Genomic DNA, 19,286 nt, shown 5'->3' with positions numbered 1-19,286 from the left:
TTAGTAATGACTAATGATATTGAACCTCTTTTCATGTGCTTATTACCATTTGTGTATGTTTGTAGAAATGTCTGTCCAAGTCCTTTATCATTTTTTAAACAGGTTTTTGTTGTTGTTGTTGCTGTGGTTGTTAAGTTTTTGGCAATCTATGTATTCTGCATATTGACCCTTAACAGATATTTTACCTCTTTCCAATGGTTACCTTAACATTCTATTGACATTATCCTTTGTTGTTCAAAAGTTTTTAATTTGATAAAGGTCAGTTCATCTGTTTTTTTAAATTATGTGTGCTTTTGTTGTCTTATCCAGGAAATCATTGCCAAATCTAATGTCATGAAGATTTTTCCTTATATTTTCCTCTAAGCCGTTTATAGTGTTAGCTTTTACATTTAGTTCTTTAATCCATTTTGAGTTAATTTTTTGTATGGCATAAGACATATTTTTGCAACTAGGTATACAATTTTCCTAACACCATTTATTATAAAGGCTGTTCTTTCTGACATTGAATGGGGAGAAATGTTTTGAAACTTTTTTTTTTTTTTTGCAAAATGTTTCTAGAAGCACAAACGGACAGTGAGCTTTCTCACTTAAAAAAAAAAATAATACAAAAGTGTTAATTATCTGTTATGGGTAGCTTTTTTGGGGCAGCAGGAATGTGGACCCTTATACTACTTATTATGAAAAGAGAAGCCTCCATTAATTTTATTGACTTGAATAATATTTTAATTATATATTTGTAAATTTAAGTAAGTATTGAAGATAATGTGCAGGTAATTCAGATACCCTTTAAGCAATTATTGGGAGAAAAAAGTAGTTTTTGTTTTTAACTTTATATTTATTAATGCTTTACATATTTATTTGTTGTTTTTTTTCTTGGTAGAGTCAACTGGATGTGCCCTTTAAAGTTAAAGTTGGTCATATTGGTAAGCTGTATTAGTGGAATGCCCTTCTTGCCCTGTAATGATATATTTTAAATATTTCTGAGCACTGCTGAAAATAAAGTTATCATGTATTCTTGTTTAGGTAGGGTTTAGTTGTATGGCTTAAAAATATTGTGAGATTTATGTACTCTTGCCCAGTACTTGATACCTTCATAATTTAGAAATGACACATTCTAGTAGGTTTTAAAATTGAGTTGGGGGCCACCAGGTACCTTAAGTGTCTTTGTTTTCTAGGTTTCTGAGTAATTACTGTTGCTGTATTCTGATTAGTACTGGATATATGATGTGAGGATGAGGGTTTGGATCATCCATGTACTGTCACCGGGAACCAATCTGAAAACTTGTTTCTGCTCTGGATTTTTTTCCCTAGGTTTCCAGAATTTCCAGAAAATACTGTATAATTTCTTGTTTTACATTTTTTATATTTTAAATTTTATTTTTAATTCTTTATCTTATGTTATTTTTTTGTGGTGCTGGGATCAAAGATAGGGTCTGGTATGTCCTAGGCAAGTGCTCAACCTCTAAGTTACTACCCCAGCCCCTTGTTTTTGTATTAATTTACCTGTATTTATAGTGCATACTTTAAATATATTGATTGAGTAGAAACTGAGTGTAAAGTTTCAACATGTTTAATAAAAACTTGTCATAATTCTTAGATTATATTATGGTTTTATTTTAAATATTGTGGAAGATGATAAGTGTCTTTAGTTGGGACTTTGAAATTTTTGCTATATTGTTTTTGAAGTGGGATTCTATAATGTTATTGAATATGTATTGGTCCCATTGAGGAACTGGTATTTTGAAAGTTTACATAAATTATATTATGAAGGTTTTCACAGTTTTGTGTATTATAGTTGGTATTAGACCATATACCACAGAAAGTTTTCATCACCTTATATTGCCAAGACTTGAATTTTGTCCCATTCCTCCACCCATTTAAAGGCAGTTTAGGTGGGGGGGAAACGTCACCCATTATTTTGCCCCCTTACATTTTTCTTTTTGGAGTTTTTGATTGTGTACATGTATATATTTTAAATACTTATAACCATGTTGTATTTATGTGTAATAAGGATTTCTTATAATCCAAGTTGACTTGAACTCATTTATTTCTTATGGTATCATAATAATCCTATGAATGCATATTTGGGTATGGTGAATAATCCCCATTAGTCCCTTGTACAACAGGTAATATATTTAAGATAGCTTTTAAAAATTTCAATAAGTCATTGAATTCTTAAAATAATTATTGTCATATTTTATTGTATATTAATTTAACCTCATGTATCAGGAGGGAGTTGTGGGTAAAGCTCAGTGGTATAATATGTGCTTTGTAGGCATAAGGTGTTGGGTTTGATTCTCAGGCACCACCTCTTTCCCACCCAAATGTGTGTGTGTGTATGTATATGTGTGAATATAGATATATAAATTCATATATATGTATATGTATATGCATGTATGTACATATGTGTGTGTATATAGATATCTAGTTCCTTTCGATGGACCTATTTCCTTTAGATCATGCATTCCTCTTTTTTCTTGCTTGCTATTGTTTAAAAATGATAAGGTAATGTTTAATGGTAATACAAGGTAATGGAAAGAACTCTGGACTAAACAAGATAATTTGGAGAATCATTTAAGGTATTTGTTTGCATACCTTTCTCCTAGTACCTATCGTTCTTTTTAAAAAAATTTATTTATTTATTTATTTTTAAAATACACAACAACAGTGGAATGCATTACGATTCTTATTACACATATAGAGCACAACTATCGTTCTTTAATATTATTATTATTGTTTATTTTTTCCTTCTACTAGTCACTTTCTTTTTTAAAATTCAATATTTTTAGTTGTAGATAGACACAATACCTTTATTTTATTTATTTTTATGTGGTGCTGAGGATCGAACCCAATGCCTCACATGTGCTAAGCAAGCACTCTACCAGTGAGCTACAATCCCAACCTGACACCAAGTTTCTGGAGAAGAAGTCAGTTTAGTTTTTATTGTATCCTCACCACTTAGCATCTTCCCTAGTATATATAATAGGAATACAATTTGTTGAATGAGAAAACATTTCCAAATGTGTGGTACAATGAGTATATTGTCCCCTTGCCATTATTGGATATAGTTAGTCTTATTGATCTTTCAAAGATCTCTTCTAAGGCAGAATAAAATAGATGGATGGTAAATGTAGGTTGGATGAATATTTTCATACTTCTTTTTTTGACTGTAGGTAATCTTAAACTTAGAATTCCATGGAAAAACCTTTATACTCAACCATTTGAAGCTGTATTAGAAGATATTTATTTACTCATAGTGCCTTCTTCCAGTAAGTCAAATATTAAAGTTTATAATTTACTCTTTTTTATAGATGGGAAAACCTTTATGTTTTATAATTATATTTGTATAAAATATTTTGGGTGGTATTTTGGAGATATTTTAATATATAAATTTGGTATATTACTTCAAATTAAATTGGCTTTTATTCTAAATTTTTGTAGACGATGAATTAGTGATTTTTTTCAAAGGTAAATATTAGAATGAGTATATTTAAATTTAAAGTATTTAGATTCTTCCTTTTAATACTTCTATAGGAATAAAATATGATCCTTTAAAGGAAGAAAAACAACTCCTAGAAGCAAAGCAACAGGAATTAAAAAGAATAGAAGAAACAAAGCAAAAAGTAGTTGATCAAGGTAAAAAAACCAAACAAGCCTAAAAGTGCTAATAAGAAAGTGTAGAAAAACAAATATTTCTCATAATAGAATGTTTGTCTCTGGAGGCACTGAGATTATTTAACAAATATGAGAGAATCTTATTACATGGAGAATTTTAATGTGGTTTGTATTTTGTCATGTATACAAAATTTTTTACCTTGTAGAATTTATCTTAAGGCATAAATACTATGCCTGGTTTATAAGGATAAAGGTCAGTTTTTAGTGATAGCCATTAATTTTATCAAGTGTATTTTCTTACCTTTCTAGTCCTTGCTTTTGTATTCTCCTTGTATCAATTTTTACACTTTTGAAGATACTTAGTATCTTGATATATTTATATTTGCCATAGACTGTTTATTTGCTTTCTTACTTCACATCTTTTCCTATTCAGATTAGACCACATGGTCCATTATTACTATAAGCCCTTTTTCAGTGGTATATGAGGTATCCTGCATCTCTTTATTTTCACTTCCTAGTCAGCATCTCCAGCTACTTTTTACATGCTGACTCTTTGCTTCTTTCCCTAGTGGATTTTTCTTCTTAGCTTAAACATACTGTAGCCTCTCCTTATTTTTAAAAATAAAGTCATCTACCTAATCTAGTCCTTTGCTTATCTTTTACTCCTCTGTTATTCCTTGAACAGCTAAGCATCTTTAAAATTAAGCATATGTATACTTCATTATTCTTGCATTGATTGTTTTTAAATGAAAAGTGAACTCCAGAAATAAAATGTTTTACCTGTTGACAAACATTAGTGGAGATTTAGCATAATCTCTGGTAGTACCACATGTAAATCTATTTTCTTTGTCAGACTTTTTTCATATCCTCTATATAGTCATTTGTAGGCATTTTCTTTTTAAAATATTTATTTTATCAATATAATAAACAGTATATAACTTTAAAGCTAAATAGTACTATAGTACCCAAAGTTAAATAAACAAAACACTTCTCACTTAGCCATATACCCTACTCCCTAAAGAATTATCATATTGCTAAATAAGATACATTTCTATTACTTGATTTATTAAATTTAGACTCTGTGTGTGTGTGTGTGTGTGTGTGTGTGTGTGTGTATGTGTATAGTGTGTGTGTGTGAATGATATAGTGATGGGACTGTGAAGATTGACCAAGTAGTATAAATGTTTACCGTTGAGCCAAATAGTATACTCTAATTACATAGATTTTCTTTTTTTAAATTATTCTAATTTGTTATATATGAGCACAATTTTTTATATCTCTAGTTTTACACAAAGTAGAGTCACACCATTTGTGTCTTCATACATGTACTTAGGGTAATGATGTCCATCTTCTTCTATCGCCTTTCCTACCCCCATACCTTCTACTTTCCCATCCCTTCCCTTTTCCCTATCTAGAGTTCATCTGTCTTAAGGCATAAATAATATCCTTTATCCTTATAAACCCATGCCCTCCTCCAACCCCATTATGAATCAGTATCCTTATATTGGAGAAAACATTTGGCACTTTTTGGTATTGGCTTACGTCACTTAGCATAATATTCTCCAACTCCATCCATTTACCTGCAAATGCCATGATTTTATTCTCTATTAATGCTGAATAATATTTCATTGTGTATATATACCACATTTTCTTTATCCATTCATCTACTGAAGGGCATCTAGGTTGATTCTACAGTTTAGCTGTTGTGTTGTGTTGCTATAAACATGGATGTGGCTGTGTCCCTGTAGTATGCTGTTTTAAAATCCTTTGGGAATAGACCGAGGAGTGGGATAGCTAGGTCAAATTGTTGTTCCATTCCCAGTTTTCCAAGGAATCTCCATACTGCTTTCCATATTGGTAGCATCAATTTGCAGTCCCACCAGCACTGTATGAGTGTGCCTTTTTCCCCACATCCTCGCCAACACTTATTGTTGTTTGTATGCATAGTAGCTGCCATTCTGACTGGAGTGAGATAAAGTCTTAGAGTAGTTTTGATTTGCATTTCTCTAATTGCTAGAGATGATGAACATTTTTTCATATATTTATTGATTGATTATATATCATCTCTGAGAAGTGTCTGTTCAGTTCCTTGGCCCATTGATTGATTGGGTTATTTCTCTTTTTTTGGTGTTTAGCTTTTTGAGTTCTTTATATACCCTAAGGATCAGTGGTCTTTGATGTGTGAGGGGTAAAAATTTGCTCCCAAGATATAGTCTCTCTATTCTTTTTTTGCTGAGAAGAAGCTTTTTAGTTTGAATCCATCCTATTTATTCTTGATTTTACTTCTTGTACTGTAAGAGTCTTATTAAGGAAAGTGGGGCCTAATCTGACATGATGGAGATTTGGGCACAGTTTTTCTGGTTTAATTCCTAGGTCCTTGATCCACTTTGAGTTGAGTTTTGTGCATGGTGGGAGATAGGGTTTTAATTTCATTTTGTTGCATATGGATTTCTAGTTTTCCTAGCACCATTGTTGAAGAGGCTATCTTTTCTCCAATGTATGTTTTTGGCACCTTTGTCTATATAAGATAACTGTAATTATGTAAGTTAGTCTCTGTGTTCTCTATTTTGTACCATTGGTCTACAAATCTATTTTGGTGCCAATACCATGCTATTTTTGTTACTATTGTTCTGTAGTATTGTTTAAGGTCTGGTAAAGTGATGCCACCTGTTTCACTCTTCTTGCTAAGGATAGCTTTAGTTATTCTGGGTCTCTTTATTTTTCCAGATGAATTTCATGACTGCTCTTTCTATTTCTAAAAGGAATGTCATTGGGATTTTGATTGGAATTGCCTTAAATCTGTATAGTGCTTTTGGTACTATGGTCATTTTGACGATATTAATTCTGCCTCTCCAAGAACAAAGCAGATCTTTTCATCTTCTAAGGTCTTCTTTAATTTCTTTAGTGTTCTATAGTTTTCATTGTAGAGGTCTTTCACTTCTTTTGTTAGGTTGATTTCCAAGTATTTTATTTGTTTTGAGGCTATTATAAATGGGTAATTTTCCTTTCAGAGGATTTGTATATCAGATATACAGAAATGCCTTTGTTTAATGGGTATAGATTTTGTATCCTGTTACTTTGCTGAATTAATTTACTAGTTCTAGAAGTTTTCTGGTGGAATTTTTTGGGTCTTCTATGTATACAGTCATATCATTAGCATAGTGCTGATTTGAATTTTTCTTTTCCTATCCATATCCATTTAATTTCTTTCATCTGTCTAATTGCTGTGGCCAGTGTTTTAAGAATTGTGTTAAATAGAAATGGTGAAAGAGGGCATACCTGTCTTGTTCTAGTTTTTAGAGGGAATACTTTCAATTTTTCTCAATTTAGAATGATGTTGGCCTGGGGCTTTGCGTAGATAGCTTTTACAAAATGTCAAGATATGTGCCTGGTTTTCCCTGGTTTTTCTAGTGTTCTGAACATGAAGGGGTGCTGTATTTGACAAATGCTTTTTTTCTGCATTGATTATCATTAGATAAAATCATATGATTCTTATCTTTAAGTCTCTTGATGTGATGAGTTACATTTATTCATTTCCGTATGTTGAACCAAACTTGTATCCCTGGAGTGAACCCCTTGTGATCATGGTGCACTATCTTTTTGATATGTTTTTATTTGATTCGTCAGAACTTATTGAGAATTTTTGCATGTATGTTCATTAGTGAAATTGGTTTGAAGTTTTCTTTCTTTGATGTGTCTTTGCCTGGTTTTGGAATCAGGGTGACATTGGCCTCATAGGATGAGTTTGGAAGTGCTGCCTCTTTTTCTATTTTCTGAAATAAATTGGAGAGTATTGGTATTAGTTCTTCTTCAAAAGTCTTGTAGAACTCGGATGTGTATCCATCTGGTCCTGGACTTTTCTTGGTTGGTAGGCTTCTGATGGCATCTTCTATTTCATCATTTAAAATTGATAAATTTAAATTGTGTATATCATTCTGATTCAATTTGTGCAAATCATATGACTCTAGAAATTTGTCGATGCCTTCAGTATTTTCTATTTTATTGGAATATAAGTTTTCAAAATAATTTCTAATTATCTTCTGTATTTTTGTAGTGTCTTTTGTGATATTACCTTTTTCATCATGTATGTTAGTGATTTGAGTTTTCTCTCTCCTTCTCTTCATTAGCATGGCTAAGGGTCTGTCAATTTTATATATTTTTTTCAAAGAAGCAACTTTTTGTCAATTTCTTCAGTTGTTTCTTTTGTTTCACTTTCATGGATTTCAGCTCAGATTTTAATTATTTTCTGTCTTCTGCTTTTGGTGTTGACTTGTTCTTCTTTTTCTAGGGCTTTGAAATGTAATGTTAGGTCATATATTTGTTGACTTTTTTTTTTTTAAGGAATGAACTCCATGCAGTGAACTTTCCTCTTAGTACTGCCTTTATGGTGTCCCAGAGATTTTGATATGTTGTATCAGTGTTCTCATTTACCTCTAAGAATTTTTGAATCTCCTCCTTGATGTCTTTTGCAACCCTTTGTTCATTCAGTAGCTAGCTTTTATTTTTATTTTATCATTGATTTGTAATTTTTTTCATTATGATCTGATAGAATGCAGGATAGTATCTCTACTTTTTTGTATTTGCTAAGAGTTTCTTTGTGGCATAATACATGATCTAGTATAGAGAAGGAACCATGTGCTGCTGAGAAGAAAGTGTATTCGCTTGTTGAAGGATGAAATATTCTCTCTATATATGTCAGGTCTAAATTATTGATTGTATTATTGAGTTCTATAGTTTCTTTTGTTTGGAAGATCTATCTAGTGGTGGACGTGGTATGTTAAAGTCACTCAAAATTATTGTGTTATGGTCTGTTTGATTATTGAACTTGAGAAGAGTTTGATGAATGTAGATGCTCCATTGTTTGGGGAATATATTTTTATAATTATTAAGTCTTGTCGGTGTATGGTTCCCTTGAGCAGTATGAAATATCCTTCTTTCTCCCTTTTGATTAACTTTAGCTTGAAGTCTACTTTATTTGATATGAAGATGGAAACCCCTGCTTGCTTCCGCAGTCCATGTGAGTGGTATGATTTTTCCCCACCTTTCACCTTCGGTCTGTGGATGTCTTCTCCTATGAGATGAGTCTCTTGGTGGCATTCTATTGTTGGGTCTTTTTAAAAAATCTAATCTGCTAGTCTGTGTCTTTTGATATGTGAGTTTAGACCATTAACATTCAGGGTTATTATTTAGACATGATTTGTATTCTCAACCATTTTTGTCATTTAACTTGACTTGGTTCTCCTTTGATTCGTTTTTTCTTTAGTGTGATACCTCCCTCTGATGAATTTTATTGTTTTTTTCATTTCCTCTTCCTGGAATATTTTGCCTAGGATGTTCTGTAGTGCAGGCTTTCTAGTTGTAAATTCTTTTTAACTTTTTTTTTATCATGGTAGGTTTTTATTTCATCATCAAATCTAAATCTTTATTTTGCTTGATATAAGGTTCTTGATTGGCATCCATTTTCTTTCAGAGCTTGATAAATGTTGTTTCAGGATCTTCTAGCTTTCAGGGTATGGGTTGACAAATCTGCAGGTAACCTAATTGGATTTCCCCTACATGTAATCTGATTCTTTTCACTCCTGGCTTTTAAAATTCTCTTTTTATTCTGTATGCTAGACATTTTCATTATAATGTGCCTTGGTGTGGAACTGTTGTGATTTTGTACATTTGGCGTCCTGTAAGCCTCTTATATTTGCTTTTCCAATTCATTCTTCATGTTTGGAAAATTTTCTGATAGTATTTCCTAGATTACTCATTCCTTTGGTTTGGAATTCTATACCTTCCTCTATCCCAATAATTCATCTGTTCTTTTTATGCACTGCCATATTTTGAATGTTCTACTCATGGTTTCTTACCATCTTCATTGGGTGGTCTATATTCTTTTCAAGATTATATATTTTCTCTTCATGGTCTGAGGTCCTGTCTTCCAAGTGGTCTAATCTATTGGTGATGCTTTCAATTGAACTTTTAATTTGGTTTATTATTTCTTTCATTTCAAGAATTTCGGTTTGGTGTTTTTTTTAGAACCTCCATCATCCTATTGAAGTAATCTTTTGCTTCCTGTATTTGCTTATGTAGCTGTTTATTGAAATGATCTTTTGCTGCCTGTATTTGTTCTCATATCATTGTTTAATTCACAGAACATTTTAATCATGTACATCCTGAACTCCTTCTCTGTCATTTCTTCTTCTGTGCTGGCCATGGATCTGAAAATGTAGTGACTTTATTTGTTTGGTACACTTTCTTCCTTTGTCTTTTCACATTGTTCCTGTGTCTTCCCTTTTAGCAGGATTGGAGGTGTTCCAGTTTTACCATATAGGCTTATATTGTCCCTGCAGGGTTCCAGTACCTCTCCTTTGAGGGGAAGGACAATGTTAACAGTTCCCAATACAAATAACATACAACCTTAAACCAAATAGTTGCTATTAAGATGTTTACAGTTTGGTCACAATATACAGAAATGGTGAATTTAGTTATTATCTACAATATAAATAGTAGGTTTGCAAAAGGGTTTACAGTTTCTGATGTTGGACAAAGAGCCGGGAGTGAGGTGGAGGATAAGATGTTGAGTAGATAGGAGGTGAGGATGTAGAGTTATTATATCTTAGGAAGTATGAAAGAAGAATCTAAAGAAGAAAGTTTAGTAGCAGGAGAAGAAAGTAATTTTGGGAAGACAAGTGGAAAGACAGTAGAACACATAAACAAAAAACACATAAATATTAGAAAAATAAAAAAAATGTAAAAATAGGAGAAAAAAGAATATACAACACAACTGTAAGATACTATTTAGACATCCCAGTCCTCAGTATCCTAATTCATGTAAAGTACTTGGTTTCATATATGTTAGGGATGTGAGGGCGAGAGAGTAGAGAGGGAGAGGAAAGTATAATCTTGAAGAAAGAAATAAGAATTGTTTTGGTTGGAGATTAGTATCTTTCCTGCTTTCCTTCTCTCCCAGTAGGTGGGGTTGACTGTTGTTAGCTGATATCTCTACCCTCAGGATGGTGAAGGTTACCAAAGTGGGAGGGTTGGACTTGGGTGCAGGTCACCTGGAAGTGGGGTATGGCACCTGCCAGTCCCCAATGGGAGACTGCACCCCAAGGATCTCCTTTGGGGCCTGCTCATGTGATGTGAGTGCCTGGTCTTATCTCCTTATCTCACCTATAGATCTCACAGTTCCTGGTCTCTTAAATTAGACTCCAGATTGTATCTCACTCACCCTTTCCCTTTCTACTTCCTAATCAGGGACCTTTATCTCCAGAGGTCTTATGGGTTGTGCTTTGGGAGCCGCACACCTGTCTTGGAGAGTTGTTTTGTATTGTGCAGTCACTGCTAGGCTAGCGGCTGCCGGGGAGACGGGGTAATTGGGAACTATGATACCTGCTCAGCCAGTGTTCCATACTTGGAGTTGCCCCAACCAAAGGTGGTGATGAAGGTGACCCAAGATGGAGGCAACTGTTTTCAGCCATGGGGTGTTGGGTCGGGTTGGGGGAGCCGGGCCATGGTGTTGGGCGATGTGTTTAGAGATTAGCTCTGTGGTGTGCAGTGTTGTGGCTGTTGGCTGTCTTCAGAACCTGTGCAATGTCCCCAGGTGCAGGTAGTCTACTGCACACAGGGGACTATGACAGTGGCTGCAGAGTCCCAAGATGGAGGTGATGTGGGAGCCCCATGTTAGTAGATGGAGTCTGCATGGGAGTGTTGGCTGGAGTTCCTGCGCGTGGGCAGTGGCCAGGTGTCCTGCGTGGGAGCATTGTCTGGGATTTCTGTGTGGGTGGGTTGCCAGAAGTCCTTTGTGGGTTCTGATGCTGGTGGTCCTGCTTGGGCACCTGGGAGACTTATGTTGGTGAGTAGTGGGGAGTCCTGCTCTAATGCTGAGGCCTGAAGCCCTGCGTGGGAGCAGCTGTGGGGGGGGTGTTCTCTCTCTCTCTCTCTCTCTCTCTCTCTCTGTCTCTCTCTTGTGCATGCGCGTGCGCGTGCTCAAAGAAGCAGTATTCTTAGTACTTGAGTCCTAGGTCATGGAGCGACACAGAATGCTTCCTCCTTCTGGACCACCATCTTGGATCCTCCTCTAATTACATATATTTTCTAGCTCAGCTTTGTTATGTGTTTGATAATATTATTAAGTGAATGTGCATGTAATTGTACATTATGTAGAATTTTACTCTGTTTTAGTGTGAGCCTTATTCTGCTGCCCCGCCCCCCCAATGAATCTGGAGCCTGTTAGGTAAATTTTCTCCAGAGTAAACCATTCCATTCTCATTTGTTTGCAAAAGGGATAATTGCTTGGCTATTAGGAGAGGACCTAGAAGTTTAACTACTTTGTATGCAGACTTTAAATCAATTCTTGTATTATCTCCCTTTCCCTTCACCGTGCTCCCTGATGGCCATTTTTCTTTTGTGGGGGTTTAAGCCTGAATGTTTCCAGGATTCTGTTTTCAAATTAATTTTGTGTTTCAATGGTATTTCCATCCATGGTCATTTAGAATTGAATTTCTTCTTCCTTAAGGCCATCTACTTTCTAGTTTCTGATTTTTCATTGCTTTTTCATCTGCTCTTTTCCCTCTCGTTTTTTCCTTTGACCTTGGGGATTTATTAATTTTCCCTCTTGTTTTGCTTTAATGAGGTTTTATTGAGCAATAGAGAAATTTATGCAATCCATCATGTTTAATCAGAAGTCCTTCCTATTATACTAGATCTAAAATATAAATGCGTAGTCATGCTTAAAATTCATTATTGACACCTTGTTCTTATCAGGATAAGGTTTAAACTCTTCATCAAGATATATAAAAGGTCTTATGATAATGAATCTCATCTACGTCTCCAGCCTTATAACTGGTCCCAAATCTCATCTCCTCCATTCTTTACTCTAGCCATATTGAACTCTTTGTAGTTTACTGAATGTGTTGAGTTCTCTGCACTTTGTATTTCACTTCCTACTTTATTAAATATTTATTTGAGACTAACCAGCATTGGATTTATAATTCAGGCAAGAAGATATAGATGAGGTTCCCTGAAGCAGCACTATAGAGTAAGAAGTGAAATAATCCTAGGATTGAGCCTTAAAGAAATCTAACATGTAGGATTGTATAGCAGAGGAAAACATACAAAAAGAGAACAAAAAGGAGTGGATAAATAATAGGAGGAAATTTGGAATTTATAGTTCTGTGGGAAAGGGGCTGTTTTAAGATGCAAACAATAGATCTTGATGAAATATATGGGTAAGATGATTAAGAAATTATTTTGTTTCTGGCATATAGGTTATTGTTCACCTTAAAAACAGTTGTTTTGACTGAATGATGATGACAGAGAAGGAGTTATCTAACTGTGAAACTGCCTTCTTCCAAAGTTGGAGGCAAGAACATCTAGTACAAGAAAACAGAGTTGTGTAAATAGAGTAGTTGGAACTTTGAAGAGAGTCAAAATGAATTTTGAAATAGTTGTTCTAAGAGTATGAACATGTTGACTAGAGAAATGTAATAGGGTTACTGGTTGCTTGAAGATAGTGATGAGTACTGTACCATAATTCTAGTCTGTCCTGTTGTGATCTGTATCTTGTAGCACTCACCTGGCAAGACACAAGCATGGGCATATTTTTATATGAAGCTTATATAAAATTGGTCTTATTCAGGGTTGGGTCTTTATTGACAAGGGAAAATTAGAAAAAAGAGCAAATCAGTTTAAGGAGTGGGTGAAATAATACATAGTAGTCCACCCGTGTCTGTGGGGCCCCCTGGTGTAAGCAGGAAATCTCACTATATGTAAATATATACACTATATTTTTTCCTATGCATAAATTTCTGTGATAAATTATAAGTTTAAATTGGGCATAGTAAGAGATTAACAGCAATGAAAAACAGAACAATTATAATGATATACTGTAATAAATAAAAGTTATGTGAATGTAGTCTCTTGAGAAAGTTAAGATAGATGTTAATATTTTTGGATTGGTTGACTACAGGTAGCTGAAACCATGGAAAGTGAAATGATGGGTAGGAGGATACTGCTGTTACATGAAATTTGAGCTGCATAAGGAAGTCAGGAGGACAATAGTGGGTAGGGAAAGAAATACTTATCATTTAATTGAATAAGTTTATAAGGGCAAAGGATTTTATTATGAAACAGGATTCAAGGTTGAAATATGGTCTTCTGGTTTCAAAGAGCTTATATTCTATGGACTGATTTACTTAATTATATAGACCTTTTATATTCAGATATTCTTACTTAACTCTTGTATTTTTGAGGTGTATAGTTGATATCTTCATTAACTTTTTGTGAAGTCCTCCTGGGCCAACTGAATTAGGAGATGTAGGTAATTAGAGTAAAAGAGAGGACATATATATATATTTTGTCTATAAAGAAGACTGATAATACTAAAGGAGAAATAGACTAGAAATACAAAAGGAGATAGCTTTCATCAGCACTTTTAAAAAGAGAATTAGGGATGGTAACTAGCAGTTATCAAAGGCATATGTCAAAGAATTATAGTCCTCAATTGTTTATTCTTTCTGTTCCCCTGGAAAGTATTGAAACTGAAGATACTTAATATTTTTTTTTTTTCTTTTTTTCTGGCAGGGGTGATGATACCAGGGGTTGAACTCAGGGGCACTCAACCACTGAGCCACATTCCCAGCCCTATTTTGTATTTTCATTAGCGACAAGGTCTTACTGAGTTACTTAGTGTCTCGCTAGGTTGCTGAGGATGGCTTTGAACTCCCGATCCTCCTGCCTCACCTTCCCAAGCCTCTGAGTATACAGGCAATCCTCCTGTCTCAGCCTTATACATGTGCACCACTATGCTTGCTACAGTATTTTCTTAAAATGAACTTTTTTCATCTTTGTTTGAAAGGAGAAGAGAGGATCATGTAATTTTCAATTTTATATCATCAAAAGAGGGAACATATTGTATTCAACTATTTTATTCATCTAAGCACCGAAAAAATATAATTTTTGCTTTGCTGCAGTTACTGGCTTTTCTAATTTATGCCTATTATAATTCTTACCTAACAGTCTTCATTGTTTTCCTCTTTATAGATTTAGACATAGTTAACAGATAAATTATAAAATTTGATGCCAGTAAATTTTACCTCTTTGACTTTAGTTTTATTGAACAAGAAACTATGTTTTGAAAAATTTTGTGTATTTGATTGTCTTTGAAAGTTTTTGGTTTGAAAGATTTTTGGAAAGCATGCTTTTAGTGTTGAATTTTTAAATCTCTATTTTTCTTAAGCAAGATGTTATAAAAATGCTCCCTCAATGTATGGATAGTTACAGGATGTATGTTTCATTCAAATTAAATAAAAGGAATATTTGCAATTGTAGAACAACAGCGGGAAGAGAAACAGGATACTTTTACAGAAAAATTAGTTACTCAGATCATAAAAAATCTTCAAGTGAAAATTTCCAACATCCATATTCGTTATGAAGATGATGTAAGTATTTTAAAAATATAGATGATTTTAAAAGATACATTTATATGTAAGTCATTGTACTATTTGTTGATACTTACTTTATACTAGCCAGACTATTAAATAATGCTGAGAGGTTGAAAGATATAAAACTGAAGATAACATGATCTATTCTTTTATTGGGAACTGAGGATTGATTGTGGGGACTCATGCGTACTAAGCACATGAATGTGTGTTGTAATTTTCAGTTGTTAATAGTGAGTGTTTAGTTACATTTTCCCAAACTGTTCAAACTCCAGATCATGAATGAAAATGCCTTGGAAATTACCAATTTCAAAATTAAGTACTTTTAAAAATATGCTACTTTTATCTCCTGGAAAGAGCTCTGCTCTAGAGATCAGTAGTGCTAGGCTTAACTAATTGTTTGAGCTTAATTTGTTGTTCTCTTAAAACACTGAATTATTTGCTTTATAGTATTACTGTGTCAGTCTTTTTTTAAAAATTTATTTTAGTTGTAGACGGACACAATACCTTTATTTAATTTATTTATTTTTATGTGGTCCTGAGAATAGAACCCAGTGTCTCACACATGCTAGGCAAGCTGTTACCACTGAGCCACAACCCCAGCCCTGTGTCAGTTTTTTTTAATAAACATTTTTTTTATAAACTAGAAAACATTGTGTAGGTGTATCATTATAGTATAACACAGATGTTAATATTTAGTATATTTTAATTTGTTTTAGGAAAAATGTAGGAACCAAAGATATTTTCAAAGGAAGAAATACAATGTTTTTGAATATTCAAAATAGGATACTTCCTAGAAAGTTAACTTTTTCCATAAAGTGAATTTTGTTCAACTGTTAACAAATTTGACTAAGATTTTCTTTTTTCCCTCTTTAGATCACAAATCGTGAGAAACCACTGTCATTTGGTATTTCTTTACAAAATCTCAGCATGCAGGTACTTCATTTAAAAAAGTAATGACGATATTTAATTGTGGAATACCGTTATTCAGACTACAATTATGATTTGTATATGCTGTATTAGAAATAGTTTTGCATTTAGTTGTAGAAAAGTCATACATAGAATTGGAATTGAGGGGAAAGTAAATTCACATTTATGAAACTGGAAATAAAATTTAGTTTAAAATGTGAGGGCCTATTATTATTGGTAACTACAATGTTAGATACTTTTGTTTGCTTAAAAAATTGATTTTCTCCTCAGAACTGCAAAAATTTCCAAAGTTCTAATAAATAAGTACTAAATAAAAATAATAAATATTTGTTTCGGAATCTTTGATTAGTCTTGAAAAACTCTTAAGAATTCATTTCCTCACCACTATTATTAGTATTGTCGCATATTTTCTCCTGTTTAATTGTGAAATAGAGCAATTTTGAAAATAAAGGAACACAGAGAATTTTGAAAAATTTGCTTGCATTCAGAATGAATAGTTGTTGAATTTGTTACTTACTCTAAATATTAAATAATTTTATAGGACTACACAGTTATAGATAAAGTTTAAACTCCTTTTGTTTTCAATTCACCCTTCTCATCTCCCCTAGAGATAAACATTCTAAGTATTAAAACTTTTATACAATATGTTCATTAAAAATGTAGGTTTATTTGAAAAGTTTACATAAATATTTTATGTTTCTTCAGTACGTTAACTTTTCCACTTCACAATATTTAAAAACCTTTTTTTCCTCACATGTAAGGCAATTTAACTTCTATATAGTTTTTTATTATATAGTTGCATATCTTGTATCTGTTGGGTTTTATGTATGATTTCATTTTTCATGGCTCTACCATAAGCAAAAACAAAAAGTGAAAAGTTACTCTAAAGTGGGTAGGGTAAGTTGTCAAATACTGCTGTTATGTTGAAAATAAGGACAGAATACCTTGATTGCTTTAAGGAAAAATGTGTAGTTTTGTCTTTGTATAGTTTATAAATCCTGTAATCTGACTCCACGTAACATAACAGATTTCACCTCTTTTCTTTGTTTGTGTTATATTCTCTGGCCATACTGCCTTGTTTCAGTTCTCTGAACGTGTCATCTTTACATATCTTTGGGCCTTCTTTTTGTGAACAATAATTCCTACTTAGAATCAATAATTTCTACTCATATCATAAATTAGGTTAGTCATAAGCCTTTTTTCAGGTGTCATTTCTATAGTTCATTATATTAAGTTGATCATCATTTTATTTGGCAAGCTCTTTGTTGCCACTGCCATTTGGCAAGCTCTTTGTTGTCACAGTTAACTATTTAACCTCTGTGGTGACACTTACCTGTTTGTATTTACTTGTTTTGTTTTTGACCTCCATGAAAGCAGAGACTTTCCTGTGGTCCTTAATAGTCTTTGATTGAATGATTTTGGGGGGTGGGGTTCCAGGGGTTGAACTCAAAGGCTCTGAGCCACATCCCCAGCCCTATTTTGTATTTTACTTAGAGACAGGGTCTCACTGAGTTGCTTAGCGCCTCGCTTTTGCTGAGGTTGGCTTTGAACTCAGCAATCTTCCTGTCTCAGCCTCCTGAGCCTCTGGGATTACAGGTGTGTGCCACCACAACGAGTTTGAATGGTATATTTTAAAAAAGATTATTAGAGCTTTGTGGTTCTACATAGTAGTTGAGTTCATTCTGACAAACAGATATGTTCAAGGAGTTTGATTTTGGTTCACAATCCACCCCCTTTGTCCCTCCACCCACATTTCCTACCTGTCCTTCCTCCCCTCTCCCATGCTTCTTCCTCTACTAGACTTCCTTTTGCTCCCTAGCCTATTATTTGTATTTGATTGGTTCTTTATGTAATTTTATCTTTCTTTTCCCTTTTCCTTTAGTTTAGTTTCTGCATATGAGAGAAAATATTTTGACCTTTAAGTTTCTGAGTTTGGCTAGTTTCACTTCCATTTCCATCTACTGGCACAGGCCGTAATTTCATTCTTTTTAATGGCTGAGTAAAACTCCATTGTGTTTTTTTTTTTTTTTTTTTTAAATGTGTGTGTGTGTGTGTGTGTGTGTGTGTTTCTTGCACTATGGGGGTCTTGTTAAGGAAGTCAGCACTTATATGATGGAATGTTGACCCTGTATTGTCTTCTGGCAGTTATAAATTTTTGTTCTAATTCCTAAGCCTTTGATCCATTTCAGTTTGACTTTTGTTCAGGATGGGTGATATAGGTCTAGTTTCTATTTTTTTCTACACATAGCTATCCTGTTTTCCTAGTACCACTTGTTAAAAAGGCTTTTTCCAAAATATATTTTTTGCACTTTTTGTCAAATATCACATGGCTGTAGAAATGTGGATTTGTCTCTGTGTTTTCTGTTCCTTTCATCTTCTTGTCTATCTTGCTGCCAGTCCATGCTGCTTTTGTTAAGATAGCTCTGTAGCATAATTTCAGATCAGCTATTATGAGGCCGCCTCCTTTGCTTTCCTACTTTGTATGGCTTTGGTTATCCTGTGTGTCTTATTCTTCCAAATGAATTTAAGAATTTTTTTTTTTTTTTTCTAATTCTGTGAAGAATGTTATTGGTAATTGAGAGGGATTGCATTGAATCTGTATACTGCTTTTGGTAGTATGGCCATTTTGACAATATTTATTCTGCCAATTAAGAACACAGGATATCTTTCCATCTTCTAAAGGTTTTTTTTCCTAAATTATATATTTTTAATGGCATTTTCATGAGAAATTGGTCTTAGGTTATAATGACAGCACTCTGCCATTTCAAATGTAATGATCATTTTACTGCTCTTCTTTTTTCCCTTTTCAGACCACTGATCAGTACTGGGTTCCATATTTACAAGATGAAACTGAGAAACTAGTTCGTAAGGTAAAATAAATAAATGCTAACTCATTGACTTGAAAGAGACTTTTAGAAAAATAAATGAAAATATACATATAGATAAGAGTTAATGTGAACTGTTGCTGTTTGCTTAACTCTGTCATATCACTCAATTATTTGAGACTTCTGAATGGCTTATGTTAATACTTCAAAGAAAATAAAACATAATAAATTTGATTTATTTTCAGTTAATTCGATTGGACAATCTTTTTGCCTACTGGAATGTACAGTCTCAGATGTTTTATCTTAATGATTATGACAAATCATTGGTGAGTAAATTATTTGGATGTGTGCATATATGTTTGTTAGTATCATATTTTGTATAAAGTATAATTCATCATAAGTATTCTATCACTACCAGAGTTGGTATTTTTTTTCCTAGGTAAAATCCATTAGCTATTTATACTAATAGGTGAATTACACAAGTATG

At 33.4% G+C, this 19,286-nt stretch overlaps 1 protein-coding gene across 6 annotated transcripts in view; it reads left to right on the top strand.

Annotated features, from left to right (window-relative positions):
- The window catches only part of Vps13a (vacuolar protein sorting 13 homolog A), a 255,843-nt gene that overhangs the window by 20,925 nt on the left and 215,632 nt on the right, over window positions 1-19,286 (top strand). For 4 of the 6 annotated variants that reach the window (XM_071600547.1, XM_071600550.1, XM_071600548.1 and 1 more), the window contains exons 3-9: window positions 881-923; window positions 3,174-3,269; window positions 3,535-3,636; window positions 14,935-15,044; window positions 15,921-15,980; window positions 18,785-18,844; window positions 19,045-19,125. In XM_071600547.1, coding sequence (XP_071456648.1) covers window positions 881-923; window positions 3,174-3,269; window positions 3,535-3,636; window positions 14,935-15,044; window positions 15,921-15,980; window positions 18,785-18,844; window positions 19,045-19,125 — 552 coding nt within the window. Of the gene's footprint in view, window positions 1-880; window positions 924-3,173; window positions 3,270-3,534; window positions 3,637-14,934; window positions 15,045-15,920; window positions 15,981-18,784; window positions 18,845-19,044; window positions 19,126-19,286 lie in introns of those variants that run through there. The other 2 variants (XM_071600551.1, XM_071600552.1) reach the window with 2 other exon arrangements.

Source organism: Marmota flaviventris, chromosome 13, assembly GCF_047511675.1.
Source record: "Marmota flaviventris isolate mMarFla1 chromosome 13, mMarFla1.hap1, whole genome shotgun sequence".
NCBI lineage: Eukaryota > Metazoa > Chordata > Mammalia > Rodentia > Sciuridae > Marmota > Marmota flaviventris.
This window is presented reverse-complemented; position numbering and strand designations above follow the sequence as displayed.